This window comes from Triturus cristatus, chromosome 9 (assembly GCF_964204655.1).
Source record: "Triturus cristatus chromosome 9, aTriCri1.1, whole genome shotgun sequence".
Lineage (NCBI taxonomy): Eukaryota > Metazoa > Chordata > Amphibia > Caudata > Salamandridae > Triturus > Triturus cristatus.
This window is the reverse complement of record NC_140592.1, coordinates 806,869,032-806,888,141: the sequence shown is the minus strand read 5'-3', so window position 1 is coordinate 806,888,141 and position 19,110 is coordinate 806,869,032. Positions and strand designations below refer to the sequence as shown.

Below are 19,110 nucleotides of genomic sequence, written 5' to 3'. Positions count from 1 at the left end.
TTTCAAACTACCAAAGAGTTGCAAGTGCCACCAAACATACTGAATAGCATAAAACAACCAACAGTGGCCCCAAAATAATTAGAGGGGCTAGGGTGAAGCTAGGAGAGTGTTTAAAGAGAGGGCCATAAAGTTTCCTGCCTGAGGGGAAGCTGCCGTTACCACGCAGGACTTTTAAGGGTGGGTTTTTAGGGTTTGAGGGTGGGTAGAGGTAAAGGTGATTTTAGGATTTGAGTGGGTAGAGGTAAAGGGAGGTAAGGGTAATTTTAGGTTTATGGGGTGGGTGGAAGTAAAGGGAGGTAACTATGATCTATAGGTTCAGATGTGGGTAGAGGTAAAGGAAGGTGAGTTTTTTGGGGGGTTTAGGGGTGGGTAGAGATAAAGGGAAGTAAGGGTGATTGATGTTAGTGTTCAGGGTGGGTAAAGGTAAAAATGATTTTTGGCTTTGAGTGCCTTAAAGGAAGGTAATAGGGATTTCAAGGTTCAGGGTGGATATGGGAAAAGCGAGGTAAGAATTTTAGTGTTCAGCGGTGGTTAGAGATAAGGGGAGGCCAAGGCAAACCATGAACCTTTTATGAATAGCGTTTTTAATGATGAAGGACACTTCCTCTAAATGATGAGAGAGAGCTAACTAACAAATAAGTAAATGTGACACAGTGGCAAACAATTCAGGAAAAAAAAGTGTTGCAGCAACAGTATTGATCAAAGGGGGGGGGGGGGTGTTTACAGCTTCATCAACAAAAGAGACATGCGGCAGACATGCATGTTCCTGAAATTGGTTATATGCGAGATAGTTTCATTATTGCTAGTTGTTCCCATTTAGCATTGGGGGGGGGGGGGGGGAGGGAGGGAAACAAACACATGGAGGCAAAGTAAACCCCAAGTAAAGACGATTTGCACAGACACACGCTCACCAATTAAAAAGATGAAAATAAATGTAATAATGAAGCAGACCAATGGTAAGTAATGTTCAGGCTAAAAGCCCCTCTTTAGGATTTTAGTTTTTTTTTTTTTTTTTAAAGAAACAGATCTTCGCAAGCGAGAGTGCAAAAAACCACATACATAAATGTCTGTCATCACAGCACATCCTAAGTACGAAGTAACAGTTCAGGAATTCAAACTAGGTTCTCTTCCAACCAAACAATTAACCACATGGCAAACCTACCTTTTATTCCAAATGTAGGGCCTTGAGATGGCTGCCGCACACAGGCAAAGACATTCAGTTTAAGGTGGGCTCCCAGTGCCTGGACCAGACCTATAGTGGTGGTGCTCTTCCCTTCTCCTAGGGGTGTTGGGGTTATGCTTAAAGGAACAAGACACAGACTTTGATGATCCAGACACAGGATTTTTACTAGCAAAACCAAGCTGAGAGATTGCATGTAAAATTATTCCAAGGTTTTCAAGACCGGTATAAATTGTTTAATAAAATACATTGCAAGGCTTCATTAGGTCAAATTACCATACGCTACTTTTAGACATTTTAACAAAAGCTATGTGACAGCTTACCCAGTAACAACTACATATTTTCCATCCTGCTGGTCCTTCAGACGGTGTATTGTAGCCAATCGAATCTTCGCTTTCGTTTGACCATACAACTCTACTTCTTCTGAGAGTAAACCAATTTCTGCAGCCAGCTGTCCGATGGGTTTTGGTACACAAGACCGTGAAATGTCAATGTCACTTGCAAAAAGAAAAAAGGAAAGTATGCAATATAGATGTGGTGTGAACCCTCTTCATTGCCCCATCTTACATATCAATGAAGTGCACCTGAGAGCCCCATACCCTTGAGGGCCCTCACTTATATAGGATTCAGATTCTATCCTTTGCTTGTCATCTATAAAGACTCAAGACTGGCTGCCCTGGATGAAGCCATGAACAGTATAGGAAAATATGCTTTGGGTATGAAAGGATGAGCATTCATTTTTCTCAAAAAACTTAACTAACAATCCTGGAATTGCTGTAACTGATTAAAGATCACGGGGGCAGGGAGGACTGTTCAAATTAAACGAATAGTATGAACGTAAGGTATTGGTATTTCAGGGAACTGGTATGGACACCATTTTGAAGCTTGGGTGTAAAGCAAGCTGACATGCGAATAAAATACCTAAACCTCTGGGTACCAGGGCATATGAAGAAAAAAAAAAAGAAAAGTGAATCTACATCGGAGTTAAAAACACAGACAAGGAGAGATTGTAAGATGTCTCCCACTAAGGGAAAATCAACTTAATCTAAAGCATAATATAAACAACAACAAAAATACGTTTCATGGTAAGCTATTAAATCTTTTTCCGGAAAGTAAAGAAAAATGTTTATACAAATAGATGAGCTAGCAAGAACGTTAATAGGGGGAAGTAAATACCAAGTAATCGTGAAAATGAACTGCAGACAGACCACAGATTAATAGGGGCTTTCTTTACAGTCACAATTATTTTAATTAAAAACACACACATTTGCCAAACAAAAATCTGGTTTAGGAATAAAACATGAAGAGTGGCCTCTGTGGTTGATTAAATATTAAAATTAAAATAAAGTATGCACAACTAAAGAAGCCAACTTTAGAATTTGAAAACTTTCTATATTTGATGGTGTATTAAAGAAAATTATTTTAATATTTGACCATTTGTTTGGTGTATACTTGTTTTTGTATGTTTGTGTATTGTTTAGATGTTTAAGTAATAGAAATTGCTTAGGCCGGAGTTCCCAGCTTCCAATAACGACTTAGTGGGGGTCCCCAGATTCCAGTAATGATTCAGAGAGGTCTACATAAGTCAAAAGATTGTGAACCGCGGACCTAGATGACTAGGAGAGATGGATACAAAACCAATCGCAAACATTGCCTTGAAGAGCTAAATACATTAAAGGAAGAACAAGACTACTGCTAGCCACAGCAGCAAGAAATACATGAACACAAACAAGGAAGTTATTTGACATCCACTTCACTGATACATAAACATATATCTATGGAAAACCAACAATCTATGTTAATCATAAAAATGTGATAAGAGAATGCTGACAAGATCAAACTTTCACCCTCCACCAACACAGCTGGAGGAACTGAGCAACCTGTCAGCCCTAACACTCCCACAGGTTCCAGAGAGGCCTTCACTGCAACAACAGTACTGGGCCACTAACAGCCTGCCTATTAACCTCACTCCTGATCTGCAACACAGCAAACCCATGCTATTCCAGTGCTCACACATGAAGAATGCTTCAAATGCACCTCAATCATGATCAACAGGCTTTATTGTTATTCCAGTGTACTCAGACGAACATGCAGCCCTTCCAATGCACCTCCACCCAGAGAATAAAAAAAAGCATTAGAATGTTTATACGCTTGGAAAGCTAACACGATTTTTGACGAATGCACACTTTTATTAGCTTTTTATTTTTTGCTTTCTGTGAAGTTAGTGTTTTGTCACATCTACAGTACCATTCTCCTTGAAGCAGAAGTTTGGCACAAGGCAAGCACCATAAAACCCATGGGTTCTTCACCAGAGACCTGATCACTATGTGATGGCACAAACTGTTGGGAGTACTTCATGTGACAATCTAATGTAAAGTCATCTTTGATTTGCCAGGAGGGAGCATGCTAGTTGGCTGGGCATGTTTCACCCTCTATACTACCCAAGAGTTGAATTGACGAGTGGATGAAATAGTACCTTGTGGGTCTGTCTATCAATCTCTGATAGGTCCCATTTGCCTATGGCCAATGAGTGAGGAGTGAGTGTTCTGTCTGAACCTTGTTTCAGGGCAACCTTTCAGGCAGGGGGTAACGCAGACCACTGTAGTACATTCGGAGCAGGGGCCCCCAAACCTTCACAGGGACTGATACAGTGGAGCTGGAACAATTTTTAGAGTGGGGGTGCTGCTATTTATTTTACATCTCTCAAGTCAAAGGGAATGTGAAAGATTAAAGCATCCTGAAAGAAAAAGTGTAAGAAATGTGCCATGTCCCTTAGCAGGAGAGTGGTAAGGGGGTGGTGTGTTTTGGAGCACTGGTGTGGTAGAGCATCGTCATGTACAGAAAGCACATTTTCAGTTGAAACGACCAATAAATTTGAACAGATTTACTGGCAAGAACATATAGCGGAAAATCGAGTATGTGTGGAAATCGTGTTGCGGTGAATATTTAGCACTTGCACATCTCCAAGTGTCTAGATTTCTTTTGAATCTATTATCTGTTTCCATCACGCTTCAGAATTACAAGAGTGCTTTATTTTGTTCTTTCCCGATTGTTGACGTAATTTGAAAGATGTGTATAGTTCATTGCGCGATATTTAAATGTTGTGCGTTAGGAAACAAAACTGACCCCTTACACAGCCGTTCTTTCGTTTCCTGTACCCCAGCAGGATTGTCACCCAGATCACTTTCACAAAACCCTCTCACTTCGCTGTTAGAGAAATAAAATAATACTGCAGTTTCCCAATAAGCAGCAATTTGCCAGAAGATATAGCGTGACATTTGGCCTTGGTCGTTTGAACCTTCAGCAAATGATAGAATACACACAAACGTTAAAAGCATCTTTATAGCTCCTTCACCTTCTGAACTTCAGCATGATTATGTCTGGGGGTGCTGCAGGACCCGTACTTCCAGCCAGGGTTGGATTCGGATCAAAAATTGACCCGGGCGCGCGCACACAAAAAAAAGTGGCCCATTTTTGTGTATTGCCTTCCCGCAAAACACCTTTTCAGCAAAGTTTTATGAAAAGAAAGGGGGAGGGGGCATGTTTTATTAACTCCACTAAGATGAAAAAAAAATTCATATTAGTTCACACTGCTGAACCACACTTGAATGCAAGTGAGACCACTTCTGCTCAGGCCCCCAACACCCGCTCAATCAGCATACATTATTGGGCCAGCCCAGCAAGAGAGAGAGAGAGGGAGGGGGTGACAACTCCGCCCATCTGCCTCTAGAAAGGCCACCCAGGCGGCCGCGGGTGCCACCCAAACAGCACAGACAGTCCTCAGGCTGCCAAAAAAAGCAGCCCAAAGCTGGAACTCGGATACCGGCCCCTCGGCCATTGCCAGAGTGCCCACCTTACCAATCCGACCCTGCTTCCAGCGCCTTTGCCCCCATTCAGCGGAAGACCACTGGTAAGATATAGGAGACTCGTGGGCCCCCCATCAGATTTCTCGGAGGAACACCGCCATTTTGTGTCGTGCTACTGAGAAGAGGGGTCCCAGAGGCATTGAGCTTTGCGGACGTTTTTTGTTTTGCTAACTCTGTCAGCTTTGCTTCGACATCTGCACATGGGCCTCCGCAGAAATTCCGGAGGGGGCCTAACCTGGCAAATGGAAGGGCGTGGCTAATGTTAATCAATAAGGGCGGGGCTTAAATGGCAGACAATCAGGATCAGGTAATGCTCAGGCCAAGCTGAGAAAAAAAAAAGTGGTGAATTCTGCATTTGAAACTGGACAACAATTAGACCACACATGAACCCTACAATTACCCCCCCCCCCCCCCGGCCCCTTAATACTCATACATTCCCTGATCCCTAAAATTAGCCCCCTGGCACCCCAAAACCCATACCCGCCCTGAACCCTAAAATGTCTGCCCCTTGCATCCCAAAACCCATACCCACCCTGAACCCTAAAATTACCCCCCTGGTAGCCCAAAACCCATACTCACCATGAACCCTAAAATGATCCCCGGCACCCCAAAACCCATACCCACCATGAACCCTAAAATTACTCCTACCCCCCCCAACTCATACCCGCCCTGAACCCTAAAATTACCCCCTGGTACCCCAAAGCCCATACCAAGCTGAACCCTAAAATGATCCCCATGGCACCCCAAAACCCATATCCACACTGAGCCCTAAAATTACCCCCTGGCACCCCAAAACCCATACCCACCCTGAACCCTAAAATTACCCCCTGGTACCCCAAAATCCATACCCACCATGAACCCTAAAATTACCCCCCCCCCCCGGCCCCTTAAAACTCACATTCCCTGATGCCTAAAATTAGCCCCCTGGCACCCCAAAACCCATACCCACCCTGAACCCTAAAATGTCTGCCCCTTGCATCCCAAAACCCATACCCACCCTGAACCCTAAAATTACCCCCCGGTAGCCCAAAACCCATACCCACCATGAACCCTAAAATTACCCCCCCCCCGGCCCCTTAAAACTCATACATTCCCTGATGCCTAAAATTACCCCCCTGGTAGCCCAAAACCCATACGCGCCCTGAACCCTAAATTTACCCCCATGGCACCCCAAAACCCATACTGAACCCTAAAATTACCCCCTGGTACCCCAAAATCCATACCCACCATGAACCCTAAAATTATCCCCATGGCACCCCAAAACCCATAACCCCTGAACCCTAAAATTATCCCTACCCCCCCAAAACCCATTACCCACCCTGAACCCAAAACTTACGCCCCTGGCCCCTTAAAACCCATACCCGCTCTAGAACCCTAAAATTACCCTCCCAGTACCCCAAAACCCATACCCACCCTGAACCCTAAAATTATCCCCTGGCACCCCAAAACCCATACCCACAATGAACCCTAAAATTACCCCGACACCCCAGAACCCATACCCACCCGGAACCCTAAAATGACCCTTGGCACCCCAATCCCTAACCCACCATGAACTCTAATATTACTTCCCGGCACCCTAAAACCCACACCCAACCTGAACTCTAAAGTTACCCCCTGGCACCCCAAAAGCTGAACACTACAAGCTACACTACATTTGCATATTCGGAGGGGGCTGTCCTCCTTGATGTTTCCATGAATGCAAGTCTAGACCACCGTTCACTTAGAGTAACCTAGATATACAGCCAGTCGGTAACGCTGATGCTGTAGAATACACTAACGTTACTGGAACTTAGTTAAAAACTGCTGCCTGCTCTTCTGATACTATTCAGTGGAGCCCGGCTGATCAGCAGCACCGTCATCCTGGCATCCAGCCTCTCCCGAAGGTCTCACTGTGTAGATAGATGTGGGTCTAATGTCTCCTGATTTCTCCTTGCCAGGGCCTCCTCTACTTCTTCCTCGGTGCCCTTGGATGCAAAAAAGAGACAGATCCATGGCCCTGTTCACCATTCATCTGGTGAGCAGCACCGTGGATGTGTTTTCCACACAAGTTCACAGACAGCAGGGGGAAAGGGATGGCAGTGCAGGTGACGCTTTTCCTTTGTAAAGTAATTCCTGCTGGCGTCATAGCCCACGGATTGCTGTCTGTGCACTTGTATGGAATACAAATCTATACAAGTGCACAGACAGCAAACCCTGGGCTATGACACCAGCAGAAATTCCTATACAAAAGAAAAGCGTCACCTGCACTGGCCATCCCTTTCCCCCTGCTGTGCACATTTTCCCACTCCCACCCCATGCTCACATTCACAACACATCAAGTGCTTAGGTGAAATCCCTGCCTTCAGGCAAGAATATCGCCTCGGTGGCACCAGTCTAAAAGAAAAAGTGCGGGGCAGGGAGAGTCGCTGAAACCGTTCGGTAGCGGGCTGGTTCTGAGCCTCTCAGAAGGGGTCATAAAAATCACATTCTCGGATGCTTAGCATTCAACCATGGCTCGTTCTTAGCACCTGGTGGTGGCTCAGATCAAAGTCGGCGCTTTACAAGCATAATATGCTACACGGAAAAAATACAGAAACACAACATCCAGGAAATCGTTAACACTCAAAGGGAATGAAATATTAAGTAAAACGTCAAACACAAACAGTGACTAAATCGCTGACATGGATTGCCTTTTTACATTCATTATTTAGAAATCGATCTGTTTATGTCAAAATATAGTGCATGACGTTAGAGTCTGAGAAGGACCCATTGCAACGTCCTCTGCGACCCAGGGGGACCCGGCCCATTTAAAGCCCTGGCTGAGGGGTCACTTCAATGTGAGATGAAGATCAGCAACAAAAGGGCTCCCCACATCCAGAAGATTTCTTGAGAAATCCCTGTTCTAGAATGGGGGCAGAGCAGGACGTTTGTGGCAGGGAAGGAGGCTCATGGTTCCTGCATGGCTTGTAGCGTGTCTTTTCCCTGCTAGTGGAGGTGCGTGCTTCAGTCATGCTTCTGGGCTTCAGTCCTGTCCAGATCTGCGCATCCAAGCATTTCACAATGTAAGTACCATGGATGCGTTGGTGAATGCTTTGCAGACACGTTCGGGTGAACTCTGTACTTTTGGTGACGTTATGTGTGAACGCAGCGCCCCGAACTAAGTTCACCAGTTAATGTAGGGTGACCAACTGGCATGGTTGCAAATTCAGGACAGTAAGTGTAAAAATTCAGGACAAAGGGTCAAAATTCAGGACAAATCTTCGGAACAAAAGGTACATTTTACAGACACATCAGAGGAAGTTGCATGATAGTATAAAGTAAGTAAATAGACAACCACTTAAGTACAAGTCAAAATAAGTTTATATTAGGTTGAGAAAATCGTGCACTTCACGGTTTTTCGGTATGCATACAGATTTGAGCAACTATGCAGGTCTTTTTGAGGTATTTCATATGATAATCTATTTATAGGGTTACTGCACTGGGTTGTCCAGTCGGATATTTTGTTTACATCTCATGGTCATGAGCAGAGACATGTATGGTGAGAGAAGTGCTCAGGAAGATCTGCTCGGATAGACTTTGTTACTAGCATCTCATATCTGAGTGCCATTATGAGATGTAACGCAGCAAGCATAGGTGAACTAAAAGGAGGATTGCTGTGACGAACCCACAATAGGGAACGCATTATGGGTGTTTCAGCAAGTGGAACTTAAAATATGGAATATGACTTTGCTTATGGGGGCTTCCCAGAGAGTTGCACTAGCTGACGGAAGTCACAAAGGTGCTTTTCCCTGCAGCTTTCTTAAAGAAGGCACGGTCAATACACTATTACATAGTTTATTTTTGACACCTTGCCTATTGTTACAACCACAATATACATCTCAAGCGCAGCTCATGGCACTATGAGGCTCTCCCTAAAACCTTACACCTAAAAGAAAGCATGCAAACATTTACTAGTGTAACATTTAAGTAGCAGTTGGGTGTCACTCAAAATGTCGTATGAATGATGTATGGACCCCACACGTAAGCACACAGCAAATACAGAATAGTAATACATAGGCAAGGGTGTAGCCAGAAAATTGAAATACCTCCCACTTTGAACTAAAGCTCTTATGGCACCAAGAAAGCAAAGCAAGTCATCACAACCCTCCCCAGAAGAGCTCTCTTGTCCAAGGATCTAGCCATTCATCCTTCCATCAAACCTGACATCCACCATTTCAAATGTGCTGTTATCTGTTAATTTTTTCATCCACCATTCAGTCTGTCCTTCCATCTGTGTTCCCATCCATATCCAAACATCTTCAACCATTTGCAAACCTAACCAACGTCTATTCTTCCATCCATTTCACTCATCCATCCCACCATCCACCCTTTCACCCAATCCATCATTCAGCCATCCACCCTTTCACCGAATCCATTCTCTCATCCATCCACTCTTCCACCAATCCATCCATTCACTCATCCATCCAACCATTTAACCTTTCCCCAAGCCATCCTTTCACTCGTCCATCCACTCTTTCACTCATCCATTCACTCTTCCAGCCATCCATTCAACCACTTACCCGTTCACCCATCCAGCCACCCTTTCACTTATCCATCCATCAACCATCCACCCTTTCACCCAATCCCTTTCACTCATCCATCCTTTCACCCAATCCATCCTCCCTCATTTACCCACTCTTCCACTCATGAATTCCATTCACTCATCCATCCAACCATTTACCTTTTCACCCAAGCCACCCTTTCACTCATCCATCCACTCTTCCACCCATCCATCCAGTCACCCTTTCACTTATTAATTCAGCAATCCATCCATCATTTCTCTCATCCATCCACCCATTCACTCGCCCATCATCCACCCTTTCACTCATCAATCCCTCCTTTTACTGATCTATCTTTTATAATTGGTGGTGTGAAGGGTGGGAACCCCCAGGACAGCGCACACATGCGCCCACTACTGTTCTTTCACATCCGTTCCTTTCACACTACAAAATGAAATGGCAATGGAGTGTACCAAGACCTCACAATTTATCAAACACAAGCAGGTACATTTGTTAGAAGATACAAGTCTTCTTATGGGAGAAGGGCGAGATTATGCTTTCAACTGCACGGATCCCCTACTTGCCTTTTTTCCAGGACCGAAACCCCCAGGGTACCCCCACTTCCTTCACTGTGCACCCCAACTGCAAGAGGAGACTTATTTTAACCCCGCAGTGCTCTTCTGCTTCTCCTACCATTTGTGTCATATTTAAGCTTCAACTTTGAACTTTACCTTCCGCTGGGCTCCTCAGTGATTTTAAGCTAAGGCGCTTTAGAAGTTCAGGGTGGGAAGTATGCTTTAGCAGCTCAAACTGGCCATTGTCATTCTGTATGTGATAATCAGCCACAGACAGAATGACAATGGGCGGGAGGGCTGCGAGGAGGAGTGCGAGGCGCCCCATCAGGGAGTTGAGGTCTCCAGTAGGAAACAGCTCTGTTCCCAGCAAGGCCCAGAATTACGAACAAAAGCCATCCGTAAAAGCATGGGTGTCCGCAGGGGGGGGGGGGGGGGGCAAGGAGAGGCGCTCCGGGAGGGGGGCAAGCTCTCCTCCTTGCCCCCCCCCGCGCAGACGCCCATGCAGGCGGATCTGCACTCGTTTCATTCCAGCCCATAGTGGTCTGGCTGGATGCAGATGGGCAGTTTTTGTCTGATTCTGCCTTCATGGAGAACTTCCCATTTCACCTCTCCCAAACGCGGGCTAGGAGTAAAGTCGAAACTAGGAGCCGCTGTCGAGAAAGGGAAGCCATTTATACCAGCCTCAACTGTCGGTTCACTGTTTTGACCCGTTAAGAGACATTCACAACCACACATCAACTTTACCAAAATTTGGTTACGTTTGTAGAACATTTTCGGTTCCCCACCTGGACAGGATGCTGGCTCCCCTAGAATACCCTTTGTCGGCCAGGTATTAAGGGGCCGGCGCAGGGGTACTAGGTTTTTTGCATGTCTTCTTTAAGCATTCTGCTGCATGGAAAGCCATTTGCGGAGAGCCCTTTGTTAAACCGCAAAACCCCTTTCTGTCTCACACGGAACCCTGTAGTAAGGTGGTAGAAGGTGCTTAGTCTATTTACTCTAGTAAAATGCCTGACTGGCAAGGAACCACCTCTTAAACCATGGGAGCGCCTCGTACACCCCCCAGAACTGAAGCTTCATAGAAAAGGAAACTACCACAAGCCCTAAATTTGGCACCACAACAAACAGAAAGAACATCAGGGAAGCGATAAACAGTCCTACGCCCTACAAATCTGAGCTAAGTAATGTTTACATTACCTACCAATTAAGCATTAAATTGCACTATGCATCAATCTAGCTATAAGGCTGTGCTTTCATCTACCATAGACAACCAACTCCCTCCCTCTGCCCAACACAAAAGGGCCGTTTCTGTAAATGTGGACTACTGGGTAGTATTACGGGGGTGTATTTCAGGTCCTTCTGGCTGCTGAGTCTTGTGTTTGGCTGTCAGATGCCCTCTGACAGTGATGTGTTTTGGATACCGAGGCGGTAGCCTCCTTACTGCACATTTATTTTGCGTTTTTTAGTCGCTGTTTCAGTTTTCTTATCGATGTGCGACACTGTCACAGTTGAAGTTGGTTAAGGTCAGCGCTGTGATGGGCAGCAGGTAGCGGTCAAATGGGTTTGTAGAAATGTCAGCAAGTTACTTCCCTCATTTATAGAATGACCATAATGGAGACCATGTGGATGCTTAACACACATCAGAAAAAGAGAACATGTTTTTTGGGAGATTACAAAGGTTGTCTTTGCCCTTGTGAATCTGGCATGAATTTGTGCAGTGTGAGCTGCGCCATAACAACAGGCAATGCAAGACAAATGAAAATTTAGATCTTGGTCAATTTCCTTTCATTACAAGGGGTACAAGTAAGTTGAACACCACTTGACAGTCTGCAGAGTTTCATCTAAACAATGTTTATTTTTATGAGTTCTATCATATGTTTTGCATCATAATTTGTCTACAGATTTCTCCTACCACTTAAACTAAAGTTCTCAATTCCTAAAGTGGCTCCAGCCCCAGCTTTACTTTAAGTGCTACTGCTTTGTCATGACGAATCACAATGCCTGTAGGTTTGGGGGGGGAATAGGGGGTGTCAGCGAAGTGTGAGTAAATCAGTGTGTGCATCTTCGTTAACCAATTGAGCAGCCTTGTTAAATGGTTGGTCGTTTGAGACTCTAAACTGCATATCCTACTATTAGTAATTATCACTGAAACTTCTGTGTGGTGTTGGAGAATTTATTTGCAATCAAGCCTTCTCAACTATTCATCACCTAATTGTTGCAGTAAGGAACATGGAAATAATGTTTGAACGTGTATGTGTGGCATTTTAATATCAAGAATGTATTTATATAGATTCCTTAAACTTAAGAAAGTATTGATACTTTACTAAATGAATATTTTTGGAGTGATGATGGTCTGCAACTTCTGAATGCAAGAACCTAAACGTCTCCTACTTTAGTAGCTGAACTTAGGAGAAAGAGAATTTAATATACTTACATGTTAAATAATTTTCTATATAAACCAACCTCCTTCAATATGAATTATTTTAATGTTTTGTACCTTTTTAACCATTTCTCCTTTTAGCTGCACAAAAAGACAAGCAGTTTTGCCAATACGTTTTGTTTTCCCACTTTTTTTTATAAATTTGACCGAATAATTTATTTTTTCCCAAATTGGTTACAGTCTAAGCTCTAACTCTATAAAATCGGATATATAAAATAACTGAGGGACAAAGTGAAAAAAGCCATGAAAATAAAATGAAAATGCTAAATAATTACGTATATTGTTCATTTTTAATATCACAAGAGAATACTAGCAAGCTTATTCATGCAATACATTATGAGGAGACACCTGAAATTCAAGTTACAGCACAAACATACCATCTCCTCGTTGAAAGCAGGCAATGTTATGTTTTGGGTATTTGTAAAGTGCACTATCTCCCACAAGGGTACCCTAGTGCTAAGCAGGTGTGTGTGCCTAGAGAAGGTCGGATATTTAAAAAGTCAGGTCTTCAGCTTTTTGTGAAACTCAATAAGATAGGAGGTTCTGATGTGAAGGAGGGAGGTCGTTCCACGCTTTAAGAGCGATGTTAGAGAATGCCCATCCTCCTGATATGGTTCTGTGCATGTGTGGCATGTGCGCAAGTACAAGTCCTACAGGGTGGAAGAGGCAGGTGGGACCAGATATGACTGTTCAGTTACGCAGAGGCTAAATTGTGTAAAGGGAGGTAGAGAGAGAGAAGTTTAAAATAAGTGTTGGAGAGGAAATTTCATTTAAACTTAGTGACACAAGAAACTCTACCATGATACGTTCTGGGAGAAATTTATTAAACGTGTACCAGCTACACATTATAGAAAAGATGACAAAAAAGCATGCAGAAAAAGGTCTAGTCTAGACAATATCATTTGTGTAAATAACAGATTGTGATTTACTAAAAGAAAAGAACCATATTCTGTTAGTGTGTTAGGGAATGTGTAAATGGTGAACTCATGTAATGGAGTTTCTCTAATTATACTTCATCATTTATACGTTTGCACAACTAATGAAAATTAGATAATCAAGATTTAACCTGAATATGATGGCGTATTAAATTTAAATGCATTTTTTTTTGTGTAAACCTGTGCACTCAAATGACATAAGAAAAGTGGGTGCTACACATTCCTAATTAATGATGCCTTCATGAAACTTTCATAGAATGGAATTCAAACATGTACTAATAGCATATACTTGAAACAAATCAAATACGCTCGGATTATAAATGCATTTAGACGTTGGAAAACGTATAAGTGTCACACTGATCCATATTATTTGTAAACCATATTACCTAACTTAAAGTGCATCACAACTGTATTAGACTTATGACAATTCATATTCTCAATGCTTATATGCTCATTAATTATATATGTTTTACATTATATTCTCAATTTAATATAGGCCTGATGGCACATGTAAAGTCTTTAGCCTTGCTGAACCTACTGCCCGTGAGAGAATTACTCAGTATAACAAATTACATGAAAGTGTTTTCTTTCCGGAGTTCTCATGTACTGTACAAGATACTTTGCTACATTTTATTGATACAATCCTGAGCAGCTGGCTGGGACACAGTCCAGCCCCGGCAGTGCGCCACCTCTCCCCCCCGGTTCCAGGGGGGCCCCTCACCACAAAAACAAATTGATCTGAGAGGACCGAGTTTTGGGACGACGCTGACCATGGTCAACAGGGCGGGGGAATTATTTAAATTAGCAGCAGTGTCACTGAGTGACACGAGAACTGTCTGAAGCTCCGCCTCTGCGCACAGTCTCTGCGTCGCGTTTTAATTGCCTACCACCACACCTGTGCACTACACCTGCTGTATTATAGCCATAGGGTTGGGCAGCAGGCCATTATTAATGTAATACACGTGTCCCTGGGCCTGACTGGAGACAAAGGTTAGGCTCAGGTAGCCCCGCACACTCACATTTGTGCAAGGCATGCATGCAGCGCTGCACCGCTGCTTTGCGGTGACCACACTCACAGTGGTCTTCAGGGTGGGGCACAGAAGGGTGGGTCAGTCATGCGCGGATTGCGGTTGAGCGCACCTCACAGTGAAATTCGAAACTGTACAGGCCGGAACCAGCAACATGTCTACTCTGCGCCTGACCCTGGTAATGCTGCCAATGCCACGGTAGTAAGTGTGAAATAAGTGAAGCAGCACAATTGGTACTACTACACGGGCCACCAAGGTGCAGGTGTGCAGTATATTTTCAGGCACCTCACCCTGCTGTCACGACTAAGACCCATTGAATGGTGTTGGTGGCGTTGCAGCTTATCTGAAAAGTGTACCGATCAGGGGGCAGTACTATCGATGTTTAATTCCCTGCCCCTCCGGCCTCCCCCATTAACCCATTCCCTGCTCATGACGGAACCAGTCCGTCATGAGCCACGGGCGCCGTGTGCTCATGACGGAGTGGTTCCGTCATGCTGTGGCCGTTGGCGGGCGCTCCGCCCACACGCACTGATTCCCCGCCTGTGCGGGCGATCAATGCAAGTGGGCGGAGTCGTGACGGAACCACTCCGTCACGAGCACAGCGCACCCGTGGCTCATGATGGAGTGGTTCCGTCACGAGCATGGCGGCGCCGCGCTGACCCCGAACCCCCCCAGCGCCGCGGCGGAATTCGTGCCGCGGCAAAGGGTTAAGATCATGAAAATACAGCGGCACAAGACCGGCTGCTTTCCCTGTACAGTGCTCAATAACTGGCCAAAGGGCAGAAATGTGCTGCAGGGAGAGTCTTCCTTTCAGGCACATTGAGTTGTTTTAAGGCTTGGGCAAAGTGGACTCCAACCCAAGACCCCAGCCTTCCAGGGGCCCCCTGATAGAGCCAGCGCTGTTCTGCAGTCACAGATTATTGCCCCGATTACCTTGAATCATAGACAGATCGTTTTAAAAACTGTTTTCTTTGAATTTATTCTTAATTTGGGTGATGTGCGAGTCGCTTACACGCATTTTGCAGAGAAATGTCTTCATCCAACATCCATAAAAGTTTCTTTTAGATCAAAACAAGACATCACATATGCTGGTTTGATTTTTATGCTGCTGAACTTGTTGTTTCACAAGTCACTTTAAAATCTTTGCACCTTCAGAAGGGAAATTGTTAGTTTAAACTGGTTTTTTTTGCTGCTGAACTTCTTTCATTAGTCACGTTGAAATATTTGTGCCTTTAAAAAGGGAATTGTTATTGTGTTGACAGTCACTGAAATACTTGCACCTTCATGCACAAACCAAAGGGGATAGGTTGACTAAACTAGATGTATTTTTGTATGCTGCTGCCTGCTGTACTTGTTATTGTTTTAACAGTCACTTTGAAATATATGCACCTTCAATCACAAACTAAAGGGCCACAGTTTGATGAAACTGGTTTGATTTTTGTAAGCTGTTGCACCGGTTTTTGTTTGATAAGTCACTTTGAAATATTTGCGGCTCGATGCACAAACCAAAGGGGGAATTGTTTGACTAACCTTGCTTCATTTTTGCATACTGCTGGACAGTGGCGTAGCTAGACCTTTGGCCGCCTGTGACGTTGAAGATCAGGGGTGTGTGTGCTACTGATTGCTCCCATTGCCACCCCACGACAGCCGCATGATGCTGGCGAGTGCCGCCCCGAGACGGCAGGTGAGAGTGGGGGAAAGGCTGCCGCCCCCAAAACTCATGCCACCCTTCCCCCGCTTGCTGCGCCAATGCTGCTGAACTTGTTTCCATCATGCATTTCGAAAGTTTTTTCAACTTGATGCAAGAAAAGGGGATGGTTTTACAAAACACACTGGATTTTTGTATATTGCTGGACTGGTGATTGTTTTATTCTGCACTTTCAGCTGCTTCACAAACTACAATTTGTATAGATTCTGTCTTTAGGTACTTGCTAATATGGTTTGTTTTTTATTCTAAATTATGTGTTATTTACAGTGTTGTTTGCACTAGTCTAATAGGTGTGCCTTAAATCTTGTAAATTACCATTATTTACACTACAAGCATGATAAATACAAATAGAAAAACATCTGCATCAGTGTTCTGAAGCATCCAAGCACTTTTCATCCTCAGCCTCGTTTGCCTAGCTGTTTTTGTCCTGCTTACTAAGAAAGCCATGATGGTTGAAATTGCTCCCACAGCTCATTGTAAATACTATAGAGTGGTTATCATGCACAAACCCTGACAGACGCAAGTGTGTTGCATGCAGATAATTCACACCAGTTTATTTCTCTTGGAGCTGGCAAGATATATCTTATGTACTCCCTGTGTATATTGTCAGTCAAGTCTGAAATTGCAGGTTTGGTCTTTCAAATTTTCAAGTTATTTTCCATCAATGTCAATTCTAGTTCAGACCCTATGTAGTGCTTTGTTCCTCAGCAGTAGGCAGTTCCTGAGACAATAGGACCTCTCCGTGGCATTGTTTTGATTTCTGTCACAGTTAAATAATCTGCTCTGGACAATAAAGTTACAAATGGCATAGCTTATATGTTAAGAGTGTGTCTCACTTTAATAGAACTTTGAGCAAGACAATATAGAGGCGGTTTCAATTCAAAATATAATTTTGGGGGGGGGGGGGGGGGCAAAGTGATAGTTGGTGACCCGGGTGTCACCCCCAATTTGTTATGCCACTGGTCCTCTTGAACTAGCTTATTTGCTCTTGCGGAAGGAGCATTGTTCTACCCTTTCACACACTGGATTGCTCGAGGACTGCGTAATTGTCCCACCTATTTCTCTACAATTTGTGTCTTCTTTATGACGCCCTACATGAATATATGAACGGACCAATGGATTGAGTGATCTGACCAGATGAGGTGATTCAAGGAAGTGTAACCCTACAGGAACATTAAAAATATATTATTGCTCGAACAGATAGGGGAGCTTCTTCTTGCCTGGTAGGAGTGAGTGACGGACAGGTTGTTGGCTATATCCTTACTTAAGAACTCCTTTTCGGAACGTTCCTGGCCAACACTGAATTGCCCGGTGTGGACTCTCCTGGCATCCTTTACGAACTGACGCATGCGCTGTGTGCGTTGAGAGGCCTCTTCCTTCTTGGGAGAATGCTTAAACTGGCATGTTCCATGTCCCTTCTTGAACACTTGAGCTTTGGTATCCTATTTCAAATGTCTTATTGGAATTTGACTAAATTGTCTTTAATTTGATTCACACGCTTACATTAAATCCTGATAAATTAACTAAATTACCAATAACGACTCGCCCATCATGATTATTACCTTTTTACTGAGTGTGCATTCCTAATTTGGGACTAATAACCAGAGGAGATCACAGAGCGGTGCCAGAACATCAACTACTACTTCAGTTATTCTGTGTAGCTTTAACTGAGCTATTAGTGTGTATGCTTCTGGCTCGCCTACATTTCTTTAGGCGATTTGGGCTTGCTGTGATAATCTCTTTATAGTATTGTATTGAGAGTAATCTCATGAGTCTGATTTCTAGTTTGTAGTTCAGTTATCCAATTCCTGGTCCTCATTCGATGACTCAAAGAAGTCAGGTAGCCAGGTTCATGAATGGCGCCAACTGGATATTCAGGATCAAGTAATATGCTACTCAATTATTAGTATGGTGCTACAGGACAAAGGTTGGCTACCATACAACTTAAACACAAGAACCCCAAACGGGGTAAATGTAATTTTAAACAATAAGAGAGTCCTGGGCACTCAATAGAATCAATCATCAATTTCCAAAGTGTCCATACACGAGATATTCTTCATTCTTTAGGTATTCTTATTTCATAAACATTCGGTAGTACATGTTATGTTGATACAAGGTACAACAGCCACGGGCAAATAGCCAACACTTGTTTCGTCGTATGGCGAATAGGTCTGCCGACTTCCTCAGGGCTGCAATACGAAATCAAAGAACTGTGTATAAGAACAACTATACTCTTGTTTTAGAGATACCAACACCGACCAAAGAAAGGCGACAGTGCATCCCGAACAAACAGTGAAAATCAACTGAATCAAAAGATAGAATCATCAGCATGAAAAAATTAATCTAGTCAAATGCGACCCTTGGATCAGACAAAGTAATAATCCATATCAAAATAAATATAAATGGAGAAACTCAGTGAAAGGGAGTAGTACTCTCAAGAGTATACCCAGAAACTCTAAATCACACACCCCAGTGAATAAAAAGATATGAGATAATGTAAGAAAGCACTCCAAAATAACCTGTGTTAAAATAGCCATGTTGCAAAATCCAAATGAGGCCAAATCCAAAAGAGCCAACATTTCCAATCGTCCACAACGTCCCATTACTGTAACAAGATAAAACCAAATAAATAGCCACATTATTTATACATTCAAAAAGTTCAAAAAACCCGTATCACCACTCGCGTCCACCAATACATAATATAGTGCCAATCCAAAAAACTATACCCTCTGTAAATTACGCCTATAAATCCTGAAACCCCGTTCCATGTCTTACAAAGACACCCGCCATATATTACAAGGCAAATTAGAAAACATTCAGCACAGATATTTCACCTGAAATTATATAATGGTCTGCTTAACTGT

General features: G+C 43.6%; 1 protein-coding gene across 1 annotated transcript in view; it reads right to left on the bottom strand.

Moving 5' to 3' along the window:
* The window catches only part of MTHFD1 (methylenetetrahydrofolate dehydrogenase, cyclohydrolase and formyltetrahydrofolate synthetase 1), a 318,864-nt gene that overhangs the window by 174,159 nt on the left and 125,595 nt on the right, over window positions 1–19,110 (bottom strand). The window contains exons 11-12 of the mRNA XM_085626208.1: window positions 1,504–1,677; window positions 1,163–1,299 (exon numbers count right to left, since the gene is read on the bottom strand). Coding sequence (XP_085482334.1) covers window positions 1,163–1,299; window positions 1,504–1,677 — 311 coding nt within the window. The remainder of the gene's footprint in view (window positions 1–1,162; window positions 1,300–1,503; window positions 1,678–19,110) is intronic.